This window comes from Calonectris borealis, chromosome 27 (assembly GCF_964195595.1).
Source record: "Calonectris borealis chromosome 27, bCalBor7.hap1.2, whole genome shotgun sequence".
NCBI classification, from domain to species: Eukaryota; Metazoa; Chordata; class Aves; order Procellariiformes; family Procellariidae; genus Calonectris; species Calonectris borealis.
Window position 1 is genome coordinate 5426696 of NC_134338.1, and position 20351 is coordinate 5447046.

Consider the following 20351-nt stretch of genomic DNA (forward strand, 5'->3'; position numbering starts at 1 on the left):
AGGGTGACGCGGGTGCGCGGCGTCCCCTCGGCGCTCCCCGGCGCTGCCGCCTCAGGGCTTGGCTGCGCGCCGCTCGCCGCCGGCAAGGTGCAAGCTCTCGAGGGGGTTAACCAGCTTCATGGCCAAATAACCCTGCGAGGAGGGAGAGGGGAGCTCGGGACGGGGTGGGGGGGGGCTTTGCAGCCGGTGAAGGGGGGAATTGGGGGGGCGGCCGTGCCCCCCCCGGTGCTCACCGGGGTGGCGTAGACGAAGGCGAGGAGCAGGGCGAGGAGCAGCACCAGCGCCAGCCCCAGGCTGATCCGGCAGCGGTGTTGCCGCCAAATGCCGTAACGCAGGCCGCGCAGCGGCGCCTGCAGCCACAGGAACGACCACTCGGGCCGCCTGCGGGTGACACCCAGCTCAGCCACCCCGTGTGTCCCCCCCTTCCCCGTGGGGGGGGACGAGCCCATCTCCCCCCCCCCCACCCCGGGGACTCACACGGGTGCCGGGAGCGTCGGGTACATGTTGGGATCCTCCCGGCCTTTCCCCGCCGGCCGCTCTTCCGCCTCCTTTGCCGTCAGCAGCTCCAAGGTCAGCTCCAGCTTACCCTGGAGGGGGGGCGATGGGTGGGAGGTGGGGTGCAGGATGTGTCCCCCTCCCCGTCGTTGCTGTCACCCGCTTACCGAGAGGCGCCGCTTGCCGCCCTCCTGCACGGTGCAGGGCCACCACCCCCTCACCCGTTTCTGCCGGAAAAGGGAGAGCCGGGAGGGGACCCGCGCCCCCCGCCAGGGCCAGGGGTTTTTGGGGGTCCCCTGCGATGTTGGGGTGCAGGTCTGGGGGTGCTGGGCAGGCTGCGGCAGCCTGGTGAGCTCCAGCTCCAGGACGCCTGTGGGGAAAAACCAAGGTGGGGGGGCAGCTGGCTGTCACCAGTGGGTGTCCCCCGTCATCTGTGGGTGTCCCCCACCCTGCCGGGGGACACGGGGCAGGGAAATGGGGGGTCTCACCCAGAAAATCATCGGCCGAAAACTTGTCGTTGTCCCACACTTGGAGGATGAGTTTTGGGGGCACCTTCAGCACCGTCTCGTCCAGGCTCCAGAAATGCTCCTGGCCATAGCGGGGAGGGGGAAAGGGGGGGTGTCACGTTTGTCCCCTGTGTCCCCAACCCCAGCACCCCCCACCCCGGGGTGCTCCTCGCCTTCCGCGGCAGGACGCAGAGCTGCTCGGCCGCCAGGTACTCGAAGGAGAAGACGAAACGCCAGTTGAAGCCCCCGTCTCCCCGCAGCGAGCGGTAATGCACGTCCGTCCTCTGCCGCTGCTCCTCCAGCCCCTCCAGCCACCTGCCGGGCCACCCGGCGCAGGGGGACGCTGCCGTCACCTTTGTCCCCAACCCCGGCGTGGGGTGGGGATGCAGCGGTGGCCTGGGCTCACCCGGTGACGTAGATGTCGCTCATCCGCTGCCCCACCAGGTTGATGTCCCCCAGGTCCACGTCCCGCGTGTTCCAGACCACGCAGCGCAGCTCGTACCTGGGGGGGGGGGGACACACGACAAGGAGGTGTCACCTTCTCCCCTGGGACATCCCTGTCCCGACCGGGCGCTCACCTCTGGGGCTTGCGGGGGGTGATGTCGACGGGGGGACCGGGGGGCCCGAGGCTGGCGGGGAAGATGTCCACCCACATCTGCACCTTGCCCTGCACGGCGGGGGGGGGAGGCTGGGACTGGCACCCCTCGGTCCCCAGGGTGTCCCTGTCACACCCCCACCCCCCCAGCACCCCTCCTTGCCCTGGGGTCCCCATCACCCTGGGGTCCCCATCACCCTAGGGTCCCCATCACCCTAGGGTCCCTGGGCGCGTTGTCATCATCCCTCTGTCCCCGTCACCCCAGGGTCCCTGTTGAGTCTCCATCACTCCCTGCCCTGGGGTCCTTGTCACCCTGGGGTCCCTGTCACCCACTCCGGGATCCCTGTCACCCCAAGGTCCTTGTCCCCCTGGCATCCCCTTATACCCCAAGGTCCCCGTCACCCTGGGGTCCCTGTCACCCCAAGGTCCTTGTCCCCCTGGCATCCCCTTATACCCCAAGGTCCCCGTCACCCTGGGGTCCCTGTCACCCCAAGGTCCTTGTCCCCCTGGCATCCCCTTATACCCCAAGGTCCCCGTCACCCTGGGGTCCCTGTCACCCCAAGGTCCTTGTCCCCCTGGCATCCCCTTATACCCCAAGGTCCCCGTCACCCTGGGGTCCCTGTCACCCCAAGGTCCTTGTCCCCCTGGCATCCCCTTATACCCCAAGGTCCCCGTCACCCTGGGGTCCCTGTCACCCACTCCCGGGGTCCCTGTCACCCCAAGGTCCTTGTCCCCTTGGCACCCCCTTATACCACAAGGTCCCCGTCACCCTGGGGTCCCTGTCATCCCCCCGTCATCCCCTATACCCGAAGGTCCCCATCACCCTTAGGGTCCCTCCCTGGCCTTGTCCCTGTCACCCCAGGGTCTCCATCACCCTGTCCTCGTCCCCCCCACCCCGGGGTGCCCTGTCCCCACCTGCTCCAGCCCGGGCTGGGTGCTGTTGTAGAGGGTGCGGGTCTCGAGGTGCTCGGGGACGAGGTGACAGGCGTGGAGCACGTGCAGGGCCAGGCGCTCGCGGGGCACCCCGGGGTGCCGGTGCGCGGGGGGGCCCCTCTCTGCAAGGCCGAACCCTCGCACCCATGGGACGGGATCTGGCCCCCCCCCTACGCCCCCACCCAGACCCCCACCCACCGAAGTGGCTGAGGAGGAAGGTACGGTCCCCGAAGGTGACGGCGGTGCCCTCGGCGCTGAACTCGGGTGCTGGCAGCCCCCCAACGCGGGCGAAGTGCTCCAGTGCCCGGCTGGGGGGGAGCTGGTCCCTCCAGCGCCCGGGGCCGGCGCTGCGGGGACAGCGGGTGGGCTGGGGGCTGCGGCGTCGCCCCTCCTGGGTGTCCCCTCCCTGGCCGTCACCGCCCCCCCCCCATCTCCCTGTGCCCCTTGCTGTGCCCACCCTATGCCAACCCCATCTCTCTGTGCCCACCACCACCTCATCTCCAGCGCCCTGTGCCCACCCCATAACCCTCTCTTCATGCCCATCCCTGTGCCCACCCTGTCCCCATCTCCCTGTTCCTGTCCCTGTGCCCACCCTCGTGTACCCACCCTGTCCCCAGCTCCTTGTGAGTGTCCCTGTGCCACCCCCTTCCCCTGTGCCCACCCCTGTGCCCACCCCATTCTAATCTGTTTGTGCCCACCCCCATGTCCCCACCCTGTCTCCATCCCCCTGTGCCCACCCCATCCTAATCTGTTTGTGCCCACCCTGTCCCCATCCCTGTGCCCATCCCATGTCCTCGTGCCCATCCCTGTCACCATGTCCCCATCCACCCCCTCACCATCTCCTGGTGCCCACTCCCATGTACCCACCCCATCCCCCTGTGCCACCCCCATTACCCTGTGCCCACCCCTGTGCCCTCTCCCTCCCCATCACCTTGTGCCCATCCCCATCACTCCATGCCCATCCCTGTCCCCACCCCCCCGTGCCACCCCCATTCCCCTGTGCCCTCTCCTTCCCATCCCCTTGTGCCCATCCCTGTTCCCCTGTGCCCACCCCTGTGCCCTCTCCCTCCCTATCCCCCTGTGCCCACCTTATCCCCATCTCCCTGTGCCCATCCCCATCTTCTGCCCACCCCCCTATGCCCTCTCCCTCCCCATCACCCCATGCCCATCCCTGTCCCCATCCCCCTGTGCCACCTCTGTGCCCACCCCTGTGCCCTCTCCCTCCCCATTGCCCTGTGCCCATCCCTGTTCTCCTGTGCCCACCCTTGTGCCCTCTCCCTCCCCATCGCCCTGTGCCCACTCCTGACCTCAGGCCCGTGCACCCCGATGCCCCCATCCCCCCCAGTGCCCCCCGCCCCGGGCACCCACGTGTGGTAGAGGGTGGGCAGCCCGCAGTGGGCGCGGAAGCGGGAGAGCAGGCGGTTCTCCAGGTCGATGGTGGTGGTGCCAATCTCCTGGTCGGGTGGCAGCAGGTCGTAGTCCAACAGCGAGACCCGCAGGTCCTTCTCTAGCGGGATGGTGCCCGTCACCTCGAACAGCCTGGCAGCGGGGGTGCCATCAGCCCCGGGGACTCGCCAGCGTGGGGGCTGGCACAGGGAGTGGGGACCCATAGGCATGGGGACCTGCTGGCACAGGGGCTTGGTGGCATGAGGACCTGGTGGCACAGGGAGCCTCCAGTATGGGGACTGGGGCATCTGGTGGCATGGGGACCCATCACCATAGGGACTGGGGCATCTGGTGGCATGGGGACCCATCACCATAGGGACTGGGGCATCTGGTGGCACGGAGACCCTCCAGCATGGAGAATGGGGCATCTGGTGGCATGGGGACCCATCAACATGGGAAATGGGGCACCTGGTGGCGTGGGGACCTGCTGGCATGGGGAATGGGGATGAGGTGGCATGGGGACCTGCAGATGTTGGGAATGGGGCATCTGGTGGCACAGGGACCCATCAGTATGGGGACTGGGGACCTGGTGGCACAGGGACCCTCCAGCATGGGGAACGGGGCATCTGGTGGCATGGGGACCTGGTGGCAGGGGGATTCAGTGCCATAGGGACCTGGTGGCACAGGGACAGGTTGGCACAGGGACAGGTTGACATGGGGAATGGGGCCCCACCAGCCCCCCTGGCCACCTTGTCTGGGTGCCAGACCCCCCCCAGCCCGGTGCCACCCAGGGGTGACAGTGCCACCCAGCCTGGCCACACCTGCCAAAAACGGGCTCCAGGGTGTTGGGCACGTACTGGTCCCGCTGGCCGAGCGTCTTTGTCCCCAGCGAGACGCGGACGTAGGGGTCACACTGGCAGCAGGGAGGGGACCGTCAGGGTGCCACGGGGCAAGGGGTGGGGAGAGGACAGGGGACCCCTGCCCAGCACCCATGGGTGGCCTTACCAGCCCGTTCCTGTCGCGGGGGGGCAGGTCGAAGGCCCGGACGACGTAGACCCGCACCAGGCACTTTTGGGGTTGGCTGGGGGGCAGCTGCTGGAAGCGGCGCGGCGGCGGGGGCACCCCGGGGTCCTCGGGCAGGGGGTAGATATGGAAAAGCCCCTGCGAGAGCCGCCCGGCCGTGCACCCCAGGGTGCTCCCACCCCAGCTCTGGGGTCCCCCGGGGGCTCTCACCCACCTTGAACTCACCCACGGGGTCCTCCCCCGCCGCGGGGTGACCCCCCGGTTGGTAGAGCGGGAAGGTCTGGCAGAAATCCTGCAGCCCCTCGAATTCGGGCACGGCCTCCAGCTCGCAGCTGTAGATCTGGGGAGCGGTTCCTGTCCTTGTCCTTCTCCCCATTCCTGTCCCTGTCCCCATTCCTGTCCCCGTCCCCATTCCTGTCCCCGTCCCCATCCCCATCTTGGTGCTTCTCCCCATCCCATCCCTCTGCCCTTCTTCATCCTTGTCCCCATCTCGTCTTCAGCCTTGTCCTTGTCCCCATCTCGTCTTCAGCCTTGTCCTTGTCCCCATCCCATCCCCTTCTTCATCCCTGTCCCCAGCCTCTTCCCCTCCAATCTCCATCCCTGACCGTGTCCCCATCCCATTTTCATCCCTGTCCCATCCCAATCTCCATCTCCATCCCCATCCCTGTCCCCATCCCTGTCCCACCCCAATCTCCATCTCCATCCCCATCCCTGTCCCCATCCCTGTCCCATCCCAATCTCCATCTCCGTCCCCATCCCTGTCCCATCCCAATCCCCATCCCTGTCCCCATCCCTGTCCCATCCCAATCCCCATCCCTGTCCCCATCCCTGTCCCATCCCTGTCCCCATCCCTGTCCCATCCCAATCCCCATCCCTGTCCCCATCCCTGTCCCATCCCAATCCCCATCTCCATCCCCATCCCTGTCCCCATCCCTGTCCCACCCCAATCTCCATCTCCATCCCCATCCCTGTCCCCATCCCTGTCCCATCCCAATCCCCATCCCTGTCCCCATCCCTGTCCCATCCCAATCCCCATCTCCGTCCCCATCCCTGTCCCCATCCCTGTCCCATCTCCAACCCCATCCCTGTCCCCATCCCTGTCCCATCCCAATCCCCATCCCTGTCCCCATCCCTGTCCCATCCCTGTCCCCATCCCTGTCCCATCCCAATCCCCATCCCTGTCCCCATCCCTGTCCCCATCCCTGTCCCACCCCAATCCCCATCTCCATCCCTGTCCCCATCCCTGTCCCACCCCAATCCCCATCTCCATCCCCATCCCTGACCTCATCCCTCTCCCATCTTCACCCCTGTCCCCATCTGTGTCCTTGTCCCCAACCATCCCTGTCCCCATCTGTGTCCTTGTCCCCAACCATCCCTGTCCCCACCCCCTGCTTCATTCTTGTCCCCATCCTATCCCATCCCTGTCCCCATCCCCAACCTCGTCCCCACCCTTGTCCCCTGCTCCAGGTCCCAGGTTCTGGCTCACCTTCAGTCTGTCCCTGCTCGTCCCCCGCCGGCTCTTTCCCTTGTCCCCCACGGCCGCGTAGAATTTGCTCCACCAGTCATCTTCATCTTCATCCTCCTCCTCCTCCTCCGCAGCCTGGCGGGGAGCAGGATGAGGTGGGGACGGGTGGCCCTGGTGCTCCGCAGCCCCCTTCTCGGCGGTGATCCTGGGCAGTATCTGCAGGGAGCAAAGGGCGCTACGTGGGGAAACTGAGGCACGGGGCCGGGGACCCCGGCGTCCAGCGGTGCCGAGGTTGGGTGCTGAGGGACTGGGGGGGTCTCACCTGAGCTATCCTGCCCCAGGGAGCGGCTGTGGGGGGGAGAGGGGCAAATAAACCCTCCTGGAGGGGGGCAGGGATGGGGCAGGGGGTCCCAGGGGTGGGCAGGGATGGGGCAGGGATGGGGCAGGGGGTCCCAGGGATGAGGCAGGGGGTCCCAGGGGTGGGGCAGGGGGTCCCAGGGATGAGGCAGGGGGTCCCAGGGGTGGGGCAGGGGGTCCCAGGGATGGGGCAGGGATGAGGCAGGGGGTCCCAGGAGTGGGGCAGGGGGTCCCAGGGATGGGGCAGGGATGGGACAGGGGGTCCCAGGGATGGGGCAGGGATGGGGCAGAGGGTCCCAGGGATGGGGCAGGGATAGGGCAGGGGGTCCCAGGGATGGGGCAGGGATGGGGCAGAGGGTCCAGGGATGGGGCAGGGGGTCCCAGGGACGGGGCAGGGATGGGGCAGGGGGTCCCAGGGATGGGGCAGTGGGTCCCAGGGATGGGCAGGGATGAGGCAGGGGGTCCCAGGGATGGGCAGGGATGAGGCAGGGGGTCCCAGGGATGAGGCAGGGGGTCCCAGGGATGGGCAGGGATGGGGCAGGGGGTCCCAGGGATGAGGCAGGGGGTCCAGGGATGGGGCAGGGATGGGACAGGGGGTCCCAGGGGTGGGCAGGGATGGGGCAGGGATGGGGCAGGGGGTCCCAGGGATGAGGCAGGGGGTCCCAGGGATGGGCAGGGATGAGGCAGGGGGTCCCAGGGATGGGCAGGGATGGGGCAGGGGGTCCCAGGGATGAGGCAGGGGGTCCAGGGATGGGGCAGGGATGGGGCAGGGGGTCCCAGGGATGAGGCAGGGGGTCCCAGGGATGGGCAGGGATGAGGCAGGGGGTCCCAGGGATGGGGCAGGGATGAGGCAGGGGGTCCCAGGGATGGGGCAGGGATAGGGCAGGGGGTCCCAGGGATGGGGCAGGGGTTCCCAGGGATGGGGCAGGGATAGGGCAGGGGGTCCCAGGGATGGGGCAGGGATGAGGCAGGGGGTCCCAGGGATGGGGCAGGGGGTCCCAGGGCCAGGCAGGGCCATACCGGAGCCAGACGGGGGAGTTCTGGGGCCGGGGGGCTGCCCCTCGCCGGGGGGCTGGCAGCAGAACTGCCCCAGGCTCCGCACGCAGGCCTGCCCCACCTCGGGCCGGTACCCGAAACCCCGCGTGTCCAGCACCCGCAGCCGGATGGGGGGCACGTACTCCTCCTCCGCCGGCAGGTGCTGGGGCCGAGCCGCGCCGTCACCCCGGGGTGCCAGCGGCAGCACCCAGGGGTGGGGTGCTCCCTCCCCATCCTCACCAGTGTCAGCAGGAAGGCGTTGATGGGGAAATTGGGGTTAGCGGCGAGGTCGGCGATGGTGGGGGTCCGCAGGGTCCGGCCCCCGCACTGCACCTCCAAGCTGGGCGCCCGCACGCCGCCGCGCAGCCCCCGCAGCCCCCACGCCAGCACCTGGGGGGGCACCCAGCGGCTGTCACCCCCTCCAGGGACCCATGGGTGCCCAGGGGTCACCTCGAGTGGGCTGCATGCCCACTGAAGGTGCCAGCCCCATCCTTGTCCCTGTCCCCATCTCCATCCCCATCCTGTCCTCATCTTTGTCCCTTTGTGCCTGTCCCCATCTTCCTCCCTGTCCTTGTCCCTGTCCCGTCTCCATTCCCTTCTTCATCCTTGTCCCCATCCCTGTCCTTGTCCCCATCCCATCCCCAGGACCTTCATCACCGTCCCTGTCCCTGTTCCCAGTCTGTTCCCCTCCCAGTCTCCATCTCGGACCTCGTCCCCGTCCCACCTTCATCCCTGTCCCCATCCCTGTTCCCATCCCTGTCCCCATCCCATCCTTGTCCCCATCCCTGTCCCCATCCCTGTCCTACCCCTGTCCCCATCCTTGTTCCCATCCCTGTCCCCATCCCTGTCCCATCCCAATCCCCATCCCTGTCCCCATCCCTGTCCTATCCCTGTCCCCATCCCTGTTCCCATCCCTGTCCCCACCCCATCCCTGTCCCCGTCCCCAGCCTGTTCCCCCCCCAGACTTTGCCCATCCTGCCTTCATCCCTGTTCCAATCCACGTCCTTGTCCCCAGCCAGCCCTGTCCCCATCCCTCTCCTTGTCCTTGTCCCCATCCCATCCCCTTCTTCACCCCTGTCCCTGTCCCCAGCCTGTTCCCCTCCCAGTCTCCATCTCGGACCTCGTCCCTATCCCACCTTCATCCCTGTCCTTGTCCCCATCCCTGTCCTTGTCCCCATCCCTGTCCTTGTCCCCATCCCATCCCCAGGACCTTCATCCCTGTCCCCATCCCTGTCCTATCCCTGTCCCCATTCCACCCCGTCCCCACCCCTGTCCCCAGCCCGGGTCCCCAGGTCTCACCTCCAGTGCCACCAGCCGCAGGAGGGGCCGGATGCCCAGGGGGACGCTGAAGACCCCCTGCCTCCACGGCGGGGTGCTGACCTGCGCCAGGGCCCCATCCTGCCGGGGAGGACGATGAGGATGGGACCCCCTCACCTGGGTGCCCCCCATGTCACCCCCCCCACCAGCCCCTCACCTCGGCGTCGTGCAGCAGCTCAAAGGCGGCCAGCAGCTCCCCGGCCAGCCCCCCCGGCCCCCCCAGTGGGTAACGCCGAAGCCGGGGGGGCTGCCGGCCCCCCACGTCCAGCCAAACATCTGGGGTGCACACACTCCTCCCCAGCAAACCACCGGCACCCTGCAAGGCATTGCTTGGGTGTGGGTGCTCCCCCCACCCGTGGGTGCCCCCCACCCATGGGTGCCGTACCCCTCCATCCTGGTCGAAGACCTCCACCACCACGGCGGGGGGCTCATCCCGGACACCCCGGGGGTCCCCGTACAGCAGCACCCGGTGAAAAAGCAGCGTCTGGTCCCAGAGCGGATCCAGGGTGCCGGGCAGCACCCGGGTGCTCTGGCTGACGTACACGAAGGAGACGTGGGCGACGGGGTCTGGGTGACAACGACACCGTCAGCACCCTGGGGTGCCCCATCAGGGTGGGGGACAGGGGTCGGGAGGGGTGTCCCACCCGCCGTGGCCTTGGTGCCGCGGGGTGCCAGCTCCAGCGCCTGGAAGATGTAGCAGCGGAGCTGGAAGAAGTTGGGCTCTGCGGGAGAGGCAGGGGCTGGCAGGGGGGCCTGGGCCCCCCCCCGGCCTGTCCCGGGTCCCCCCCGCGTCCCCCGGGGCTCACGCTGGAAGGTGCAGAGGATGAGGGGCACGGGCTGCTGCGGGGGGGGCCGGGATGAGCCCCGCGCCTGCCGCTCTGCCGGCTCGGCCTCCTCGGCCGGGTCCTCGGCGCCCTGCGGGATGGGAGGTGGGGTGGGGGGGTCCCCTGGCCCTGCTGTCCCCCGGCCCTGCTGTCCCCCGGCCCTGCATCCCGCTGTCCCATGTCCTGCTGCCCCCGCATCCCTCCATCTCCACATCCCTCCCTCCATCCCTCCTTCCCTCCATCCCTGCATCTCTCTCTCCCTGCAACCCTGCTTCTCTGTCCCTCCATCCTTCATCCCTGTCCCTGCATCCCTCCATCTCCCCATCCCTCCTTCCCTCCTTCCCTCCTTCCCTCCATCCCCCCATCCCTCCTTCCCTCCATCCCTCCATCCCCCCATCCCTCCTTCCCTCCTTCCCTCCATCCCTCCATCCCCCATCCCTCCTTCCCTCCTTCCCTCCTTCCCTCCATCCCCCCATCCCTCCTTCCCTCCATCCCTCCATCCCCTCATCCCTCCTTCCCTCCATCCCCCCATCCCTCCTTCCCTCCATCCCTCCATCCCCCCATCCCTCCTTCCCTCCTTCCCTCCATCCCTCCATCCCCCATCCCTCCTTCCCTCCTTCCCTCCTTCCCTCCTTCCCTCCATCCCCCCATCCCTCCTTCCCTCCATCCCTCCTTCCCTCCATCCCCCCATCCCTCCTTCCCTCCTTCCCTCCATCCCTCCTTCCCTCCATCCCTCCATCCCTCCACCCCTCCTTCCCTCCATCCCCCCATCCCTCCATCCCTCTCTCCCTACATCCCTGCATTCCTCTATTTCTCTCTCCCTGTATCTCTCCATCCCTTCATCCCTCATCCATCCCTCCCTCCATCCCTCCCCTCATCCCTCCAACCCTCTCTCCCTCCATCCCTGCATCCCTCTCTCCTTGTATCCCTGCATTCCTCTATTTCTCTTTCCCTGTATCCCTCTCTCCCTCCCTCCCTCCATCCCTCTCTCCCTGCAACCCTGCCTCTCTGTCCCTCCATCCTTCATCCCTGTCCCTCCATCCCTCTCTCCCTCCATCCCTGCATCCCTCTCTCCCTGTATCCCTGCATTCCTCTATTTCTCTCTCCCTGTATCCCTGCCTTCCTCCCTCCCTCCCTCCCTCCTCCCATGCCCCCATCCCTGCATCCCTCACCCCCCCCCCGTATCCCTCCCTCCCTCCACCCCCCGGACCCCCCCGGACCCCCCCGGTGCCCCCCCCCCCCCCCCCCCCGCCTACCGGGGCGCCCTCCAGGAGGAAGGGGGGTGCCACGGGCGGGGGCTGCGCGGGCACCATGCGCCGGTGCCAGCAGCGCCGCCGGCAGACGTCGCCCGCCCGGGGCTGGAGGTGGAAGCGGGAGCCCCAGAGGGACCCGTACTCCCAGGCCTCGGCCGCCGCCGCCTCGGGGCTGTGCTGCGGGGACACGGGCGCGGCGTGGCAGGGGACGGCGTGGCAGGGGACGACGTGGCAGGGATGAGGGTGGCAGGGGACGGCGTGGCAGGGGTGAGGGTGGCAGGGATGAGGGTGGCAGGGATGAGGGTGGCAGGGATGAGGGTGGCAGGGGACGGCGTGGCAGGGATGAGGGTGGCAGGGATGAGGGTGGCAGGGATGAGGGTGGCAGGGGACGGCGTGGCAGGGAACAGCACGGCAGGGATGAGGGTGGCAGGGATGAGGGTGGCAGGGGACGGCGTGGCAGGGATGAGGGTGGCAGGGATGAGGGTGGCAGGGGACGGCGTGGCAGGGATGAGGGTGGCAGGGATGAGGGTGGCAGGGGACGGCGTGGCAGGGGACAGCGTGGCAGGGGACAGCACGGCATGGGGACGGTGTGACATGGCACAAGGGGATGGACAGGGCTGCTCGCACCAGCACGCTGGTGGGCAAAGGTCCATCCCTGCCACCCCTGTCACCCCATCCTGCCACCCCATCCCTGTCACCCCCATTCCTGTCACCCCCGTCCCTGTCACCCTCATCCCTGCCACCCCTGTCCCTGTCATCCCACCCCTGTCACCCCATCCCTGCCACCCCCATTCTTGTCACCCCTGTCCCTGCCATCCCATCCTGCCACTCCATCCCTGCCACCCCTGTCCCTGCCACCCCATCCCTGCCACCCCTGTCCCTGTCACCCCCGTCCCTGTCACCCCATCCTGCCACCCCATACCTGTCACCCCCGTTCCTGTCACTCCCATTCCTGCCACCCTCATCCCTGCCACCCCGTCCCTGTCATCCCATCCCTGTCACCCCATCCCTGCCACCCCTGTCCCTGCCACCCCATCCTGCCACCCCATCCCTGCCACCCCATCCCTACCATCCCTGTCCCTGCCACCCCATCCTGCCACCCCATCCCTGCCACCCCATCCGTTACCCCCATTCCTGTCACCCCACCCTGCCACCCTGTCCCTGCCACTCCCATCCCTGCCACCCCTGTCCCTGCCACCCCATCCCTGCCACCCCACCCTGCCACCCCACCCTGCCACCCTCATCCCTGCCACCCCCGTCCCCACTGCCCCGTCCCCGTCCCCACCGCCCCGACCAGCCGGAGGAAGGCTGCCACGTCCTGCTCCCGTCCCTGGGCGCCGGGGTCCCTGCGGCGGGTGCGCAGCCAGCGCCGGCGCCGGTGCGTGTGGTACGTCTTCTCGGCGGCGTGCCACGCCGGCGGGGGGCTGTCGGGGGCCGCGCTCGCCCCGTACTCCCAACCTGTGGCACCCAGGTGTCCTCGCCACCGCCACCACCCAGCCCGGGGTGCCCGGTGTGGGGACACCCACTCACCGGCCTCATCCACCGCCCCCGTCACGTCCACCCGCCAGCCGTCGGTGACGTGCCAACCTTGGGGACACGCCACCTCCTCCTTGGGTGGCACCGCCACCCCGCTCTGCAAAACCGGGTGAGAGCTGAGGCCCGACGCGCTCGTGTCACCCCACCGCCGGCACCCACCTGCGCCCCGGGTGCTCACGGCGTCGGTGCTGGCCACGGCAGCGGGTCCCCACTCCCCGCCGAGCCGGCGGCTCTGGTTCTCGTAGACCTCCTCCAGCACCTCGCCCACGTTGGTCTCCGTGTCCAGCAGCAGCCTGGGGACAAGGGGACAACGCTGATGTCCCCAGGGTGCCAGGGTGGGTGTCACCACCCAATCCCACGGGACTCACCGTCGCTGGGGCTCCACGGTCCAGGGTCCGTCCCAGCGCCAGCCCTTGGGGGGCTGGATCCGGTGGCGGGGGAGCCCGGCTTTGCCGGCGCTGTCGGAGAAGCCGGGGCGCCCCAGCAGCCCCCGGGGACCCCACTTGCCCAGTAGCTTGGTCTGGTTTTCATACTGGGAGGACACAATATGGGGTTGAGGGGGGGTGGTTGAGGGGATGTGGAGGGGACATGGGGGGACACAAAGGGACATGGAGGGGATGTGGGGGGATATAGAGGGGACATGGGGGGACACAAAGGGACATGGAGGGGATGGGGGGGATATAGAGAGGACATGGGGGGATATAGGGTGGCAGGGATGGGGGTGACAGGGACAGGGATGGCAGGGATGGGGGTGACAGGGACAGGGGTGGCAGGATGGGGTGGCAGGGATGGGGGTGACAGGGACAGGGGTGGCAGGGACAGGGGTGGCAGGATGGGGTGGCAGGGACAGGGGTGACAAGGACAGGGGTGGCAGGGATGGGGGTGACAGGGACAGGGGTGGCAGGGATGGGGTGGCACGGAGGGGGTGACAGGGACAGGGGTGGCAGGATGGGGTGGCAGGGACGGGGGTGGCAGGGATGAGGGTGACAGGGATGGAGGTGACAGAGACAGGGGTGGCAGGGATGGGGTGACAGGGATGGCAGGGACAGGGGTGGCAGGGTGGGGTGGCAGAATGGGGTGACAGGGACGGGGCTGGCACCCTGGGGTGGCCCCCCCACCCTAGGGCTCACCGTCTCGGCGTAGACGCGCAGGGTGCCCTCGAGGTGCCGTGGCAGGTCCCCGCTGTCGGCCACCCGTCCCAGCCACAGCCGGAGCCGGAGCTGGGCACCGGTGTCCCCAGAGCCCTGCGCCCCGCAGCAGCGTGGGTGGGGGCGCGGGGGGGACACGGGGGGGATATAGAGGGGACATGGAGGGGACATGGGGGGGACACGGAGAAGGTCTAGGAGGGACATGGAGGGGACGTGGAGGGGATGTGGAGGGGACGTGGGGGGACACAAAGGGGACATGGAGGGGATGTGGAGGGGACATGGGGGGGATATAGGGGGGACATAGAGGGGACATGGGGGGGACATGGAGAAGGTCTACGAGGGACATAGAGGGGATGTGGGGGGACACAAAGGGGACGTGGGGGGACACAAATGGGACATGGGGGGACACAAAGGGGACATGGAGGGGATGTGGAGGGGATATAGAGGGGACATGGGGGGGACATGGAGGGGACATGGGGGGGATGTGGAGGGGACGTGGGGGGACACAAAAGGGACATGGGGGGACACAAAGGGACATGGAGGGGATGTAGGGGGGATATAGAGGGGACATGGGAGGGACATGGAGAAGGTCTAGGAGGGACATAGAGGGGACATGGAGGGGACACAGGGGACATGGAGGGGATGTGGAGGGGACATGGGGGGATATAGAGGGGACGTGGGGGGGACATGGATAAGGTCTAGGAGGGACATAGAGGGGACATGAAGGGGACACAGAGGGGATATGGAGGCGACATGGGGGGATGTGAAATGTTCATGAATGGGACACAGGGGACACAGAGGGGACACAGAGGTGACGCGGAGGGGACATGGGGTGCTGGCGGTGGTGCCTACCACCAGGAAGAGGGTCTGGATCCGGCCGCAGAGCCTGCCGCAGGCGCCGGGACCGCTCCGGGAGAACATGAGGTCGGGTGCGGGGACACGGGCGCAGGCCACCCGCCGCTCCCCCCGCAGTAGCCACAGCAGCACGTCGGGCACGCCGGCCTGCGGCTGCGGGGGGGGGGGGAAGAGAGAGAGAGAGAGAGAGAGACCGGTGGGCTGAGACCGGCCACAACTCATCACAGCGATGACCCACACACACCCCCAGTCCTGGCACCCACCTCAACAGCCAGGGTGGCCACCCGTCCCAGCCAGCCCTCGGCCACCGGCAGCAACGTGTCCCAGCCGGCTCTCGGTGGCACCGCCGCCGCCGCCGCCACGCGCCGGAGGAGGTGAAGACGGGCGGCCCGGAGGTGGGCGTCCAGTGGCGTGGGGGTAGGCTGCGCCTCCAGCCGGGGTAGCGCCCGCCTGCAAACAGCCCCTCTCAAAATCCCCCGTTTTCCCCCAAAATGCCCCGTTTTCCCCCCAAAATGTCCCGTTGCCCCCCAAAATTCCCTGCAATTGTCCCCTTTTCCCCCAAAATGTCCCATTGGCCTCTAAAATTCCTCATTTCCCCCCCAAATATTTTCCCCCAAATGCCCCGTTCCCCCCCAAAATCCCATTCCCCCCCCAATTACCCTGTTTCCCCCCAAAACGTCCCGTTGCCCCCCCAAATGTCCTAATTCCCCCACAATTCTCCCCTTTTCCCCCCAAATGTCCCATTGTCCTCTAAAATTCCACATTTTTCCCCCCCATTGTCCCGTTTCCCCTCAAAATGCCCCATTTCCCCCCAAATACCCCATTTCCCCCCAAATGTCCCATTTTCCCCCCAAATGCCCCATTTTCCCCCCAAATATCCCGTTTCCCCCCCCAAATCTCCCCTTTTCCCCCCAAATGTCCCATTGTCCTCTAAAATTCCTCATTTCCCCCCCAAATATTTTCCCCCAAATGCCCCATTCCCCCCCCAAAATCCCATTCCCCCCCCAATTACCCTGTTTCCCCCCAAAACGTCCCGTTGCCCCCCCAAATGCCCTAATTCCCCCTCAATTCTCCCCTTTCCCCCCCAAATGTCCCATTGTCCTCTAAAATTCCTCATTTTCCCTCCCATTGTCCCGTTTCCCCCCAAAATGCCCCATTTCCCCCCAAATACCCCATTTCCCCCCAAATGCCCCATTTTCCCCCCAAATATCCCGTTTCCCCCCCCAAATCTCCCCTTTTCCCCCCAAATGTCCCATTGTCCTCTAAAATTCCTCATTTCCCCCCCAAATATTTTCCCCCAAATGCCCCATTCCCCCCCCAAAATCCCATTCCCCCCCCAATTACCCTGTTTCCCCCCAAAACGTCCCGTTGCCCCCCCAAATGCCCTAATTCCCCCTCAATTCTCCCCTTTCCCCCCCAAATGTCCCATTGTCCTCTAAAATTCCTCATTTCCCCCCCAAATACCCCATTCCCCACCCCTCCCATCCTTGGCAGGCCCGGGGGGTTCCCCCCCCCCAGCACCCCACCACCGCTTTGAGCCACCCAAGACCCCCCCCTCCCCGGGGAGCACCCGCTCACCCGCAATCCTGCGCCAGCTGACGCAGCAGCCTCCTGCCGATGTCCCCCGCCGCGTCCCCCCGGGTCCCCCGCAGCTCCGTCACGTTCCTCTCCTACAAAAATGTCCCCAAAACCCATCCCAACCTGGAGAAGGATGGGGGTGACATCCCACCCCACCCCGCCGTCACCCATGGGTGCTCACCAACCGCCGGCACATGGCACGTAGAAGGTTTAGGGCGTCCCAACGGTGACCGGCGTCCTCCCAGGACGAGGTGACGGCCACCACCGGTTTGTCACCGTACCACGGTAGGTAGTGATAGCGGTTGCCTGTATCCGGAGCATCCCATGGGACACCGGCGGGTACCACCCTTGTGTGTCCCCCCCCCCCCCAGCACCCCGCTCACCATCGAAGAGGGGACAAGCGTGCGGGGTGACGGAGGGAGCCGGTTTGCAGGTGACATCGTCCTTGTCCCCGTAATTACCGAGACTGAGCTCGAAGCGCAGGAGCTGGGGACCGGCTGGCACCATGGTGGCCGAATAAAAGACCCCGCAGAGCCCGAACCGACGGCGGGGCAAGTGACGCTGCGGCAAAAAAAACCCCAAAAGGTTAAAAAAAACCCCCCAAAAATACCCAAATGGCACTTAAAAAAAAAAAAAAATAAAAGACCCCGGGGGTGGCGTTGTACCGTGTCCCTGTGTCCCCACCTGCACCCGGGCGATGTCCTCGGGGGTGATGGTGTCTCGCTGGCGCCCATCCGGGGTCCCCATGTGGGTGCTGAGCTCCAGCAGCACCCTGCCCCGATAAGCCACCCCGATATCCTGTAAAATAAAGGGGGGGGGGTGGCTGGGTGGGTGTCCCCCCAAAAAAAAAATGGGTGCTGTCCCCACCCTGCCACCCGCTTACGGTGCTGGTTGTCCTGGCAGGATCTGGCCGGGGACCATAGAAGGGGAGGAAGCTGGGTCCGAAGCAGGGTAAGAAGCCGGGGGTCCCCTCTGGGAATGAAAAAGGGGGTTCAGTGGGGGGGGGCTGGGTGCTGGGCACCCCCCACCCAAGGGTGGACCCCGCTTACCCTCAAGCTCGGCACCGGCGGAGGAGATTTGGGAGAGGTGGAGGGTGGCGGTGCCCAGGACCTTGGTGCTGCGGGACCTATGGGTGGGCAGTGAAAGGGATTGGGGGGATCCCCCAAAAATGGAGGTGTCCCCCAAAACTGTGGGTGTCCCCCCAAAAATAGGGGGATCCCCCAAAACTGGGGGGGGGTGTCCCCCACTTACCCGCTGAGGATGGCCAGCTGGATCTCATCGCAGATGGGGGGTAGCTGCGGAGAGAAAAAACCGGGGGGGTGTTGAAATGGGGGTGCCCCCACTTTTGGGGGTACCCCTGCTTTGGGGGCCCCAGGCTGCACGCCGGGGTTTTGGGGGGGGGAACACCTTACCCTCAGGGGGAAGAAGAAAACCTCGTTCCACGCCGGGTTGGCGTCGGGGGGCATCACCCGGGTGCAGAGCTGCGTTGGGCAGAGCCATGAGCCCCCCACCCACGCAGGATCCAGCCCCCCCCCACCCACCCCACCCACGTCCCCATGCCCGGCACCCACCGTCCTGCCGGCAAAGCTGACCCGCACCGCCGCCGCCACGAAGCCCCTCTTGCCGCCGGGCGGTAGCACCGAGGGGAGGCACGGCCGAGCCGCCTCTGCTGCACCCAGGATGGGGAGAGGTGGGTGGGTGGGGGGGTCCCCCAGATCCACACACACACACCCACCCCCACCCAAAAGCCACCCAGTGCCCACCCTGCGGCAGGTCCTCGGCGCGGTAGACGCGGAGCTGGAGCGTGGCGGCACACGGCGGTGGCCGCAGCAGGTTGGCCTCGACGTCTTCGTCCTCCGCCGGCTCCTCCTGCTCCTTTGGGGGGGGGTGATGGAAAAATGGGGACCACCCCCCCCCCGTGGGAATATTTTTTTGGGGGGTGCTGGGGAGGGTGGGGGGGTGCTCACCGGCACCGGCTCGCCGGCGCGGAGGACGGCCAAGCTGACGCGGAGGTAACCCCGGGACCCGGCGTCGGGGCGATGGGGGTGCTGCAGGCTCAGCCACTTCCAGCTCAAGCTGCGTCCTGGCACGGTGGGGACACCCCGACATCACCCCCCGATGTCACCCCCGGTGTCACCCCCGGTGTCACCGCAACCCTTTCGCCTACCCGGCGCCCGGTAGACGGTGCCGACGTCCAGCTGCGGGGATGGGAAAGGGGGTGAGGGGGGCCCAACGGCGGCGTGACGCCCCGTTCCCGAGCTGCCGTCCCTCACCTGGAAGACGCCGATGACGGCTTCGGCGCGGGTGGCCCGCGAGTCCAGCACCTGTGACGGGGTGGGGGGACACGGCGTCAGCGGCCACCTCGCTGTCCCCGTCCCCGCCGGTGCCACCCATCCCCACCCCGACCTGGATGCGGATGGGCTCTGCCGCCAGCTGGGCCGGCGTCCGGTGGAAATTTTGGCAAAACACCTAGAAAATGGGCAAAAAAGGGGGTGAGGGCGGGGTGAGGGGACACCGACGGGTCCCCGTGTCACCTCCCCGGGGTCACCTCGTTGTAGTAGGGGTTGTTCCCCACCCGGATCCTGGTCCTGAAGCGGTGCTGGCCAATGAGGACCGTCACCACCGGTTTGATGTCATTGCCCTGGAGCTGGTGGCCCTCGATGATCCTCACCCGTACCTATGGGACAGGCGGTGACGCGGTGGCCACCAGATGGGACGTCACCCCCGGGTGCCACCGCACCCATGGGTGCCATACCTGGAAATCTTCTTTCATCCCCTCCAGGGGCTTGGCGGGGCGGTGGGGTGTCCCCGGTGACACCGCCGGTGGTGGCACCCGTCCTTGCAGGGGGACCGCGGCGTCCCCGGCCACGCCATGGGGGACGTAGGAGCAGCGGAGGGTGACGGTGCACTGCGAAAGGACAGGTGGCACCCCAGACCGTGCCTGGTGGCACCCTGGGGTGCTGCTGGGTGGGCGCGTGGGTGGGTGCTCACCCCTGTGGGCTGTCCCCGGGGGTCCAGCAGCGGGACGTGGCTGAGGGCCAGCGGCAGCCCGGGGTCGGCCACCAACTGGTCCAGCGACACCGTGGCAGCACCCAGGTCCCTGCGGGGACAGGGGGGACACGGTGAGGGTGGCCGTGCCGGGGGTGGTCCCCCCGGGGTGCCCACCCATGGGTGCTACTCACCCCCGGGGCGCCGGCTGGCCCCAGTGCCGGAGGCGCAGGGTCAGGCTGGCCGTGGGGCGCAGGGGACGCGTGCCCAGTGGCCATGCCAGCGTCTGGGGAGGGGGTAGGTGACAAGGGGTCGGTGGGGTGACCCGAGTGTCCCCGTGCCACCGCGGGCCACCCTGGGGTCACCTCACCTCGTTCCAGGTGGGGCTGCGCTCCTCCGGCACCACCCGGGTGCTCCTGGGGACACCTGGGGGGGGGGGGACAGGAGGGAGGGTGGTGGCACATTAGGGTGGGGACATCGGGGTGCAAGGGGAAGGCTGGCACTGTCCCCACGCGTGGGGAGGGCTAACGCTGTCCCCAGGGGTGGCCGGCACCACCCCGTCCCACGAGGGTGCCACCCCGGTGCACCAGGATGGCCGACGCCATCTCGTCACGTGGCGATGGCCGATGCCATCCCGTCCCACGGGGACGGCCACCGCGGTGTCCCCCCCCTTGTACCCAGCGGTACCTCTGAAGCGGGCGGACACGTGCACGCCGGGCCCGGAGCCGGTGGCCCCGGGGATGTGGGCGCTGGCCACCAGCAGCCGCAGCATGGCAGCGTCCCCGGGCCACCGTGCCACGGAGGTGCTGTCACCAAGGCGCTGCCACCGCGGTGCCGGGACGCATTCCAGAACGGCGCCGTGGGGGGGACGGGGCAGGGACGCTGCCTTTGGCTTGGCTTGGTGGGTGTCACCGTGTGCCCGTGTCACCGGGTACCTATGTCCCTGTGCCCCCATGTCCCTGTGTCCCCGTATCCCTGTGTCCCCGTGTCCCTGTGTCACTGTGTGCCCATGTCTGTGAGCACCCATGTCACTGTGTCCCTGTGTCCACCTGTACCC

The 20351-nt window shown here is 67.8% G+C and overlaps 1 protein-coding gene across 1 annotated transcript; it reads right to left on the reverse strand.

The window, feature by feature from the left end:
• Positions 1-51: 51 nt before the first annotated feature.
• Positions 52-20066, reverse strand: FER1L5 (fer-1 like family member 5). The gene is made up of 51 exons (XM_075174637.1): positions 19982-20066; positions 19665-19720; positions 19489-19580; positions 19298-19406; positions 19062-19214; positions 18855-18983; positions 18713-18775; positions 18580-18630; positions 18474-18504; positions 18274-18389; positions 18070-18181; positions 17878-17975; positions 17719-17787; positions 17558-17601; positions 17356-17432; positions 17225-17278; positions 16991-17163; positions 16690-16867; positions 16488-16612; positions 16307-16398; positions 14992-15178; positions 14726-14881; positions 13856-13969; positions 13094-13257; positions 12904-13018; positions 12720-12822; positions 12475-12647; positions 11193-11366; positions 9919-10027; positions 9757-9834; positions 9498-9679; positions 9270-9428; positions 9095-9193; positions 8036-8185; positions 7781-7958; positions 6726-6751; positions 6377-6619; positions 5153-5278; positions 4921-5076; positions 4737-4828; positions 3898-4068; positions 2728-2876; positions 2512-2651; positions 1580-1668; positions 1408-1503; positions 1175-1316; positions 984-1083; positions 663-865; positions 478-587; positions 234-381; positions 52-132 (listed from the first exon to the last, which is right to left on the reverse strand). Exons 1-51 carry the CDS (start codon positions 20064-20066, stop codon positions 52-54), a joined length of 6120 nt encoding a protein of 2039 aa, XP_075030738.1.
• Between the last annotated feature and the right edge of the window lie 285 nt (positions 20067-20351).

Coding starts and splice junctions, on each gene's coding strand:
- FER1L5 (XM_075174637.1), bottom strand. CDS start 20,066: ATGCTGCGGCTGCTGGTGGCCAGCGCCCACATCCCCGGGGCCACCGGC. Junction 18,776..18,854: donor ACAACCCCTACTACAACGAG/GTGACCCCGGGG, acceptor CCCATTTTCTAG/GTGTTTTGCCAAAATTTCCA. Junction 14,882..14,991: donor TGGCCACCCTGGCTGTTGAG/GTGGGTGCCAGG, acceptor CCCCCCCCGCAG/CCGCAGGCCGGCGTGCCCGA.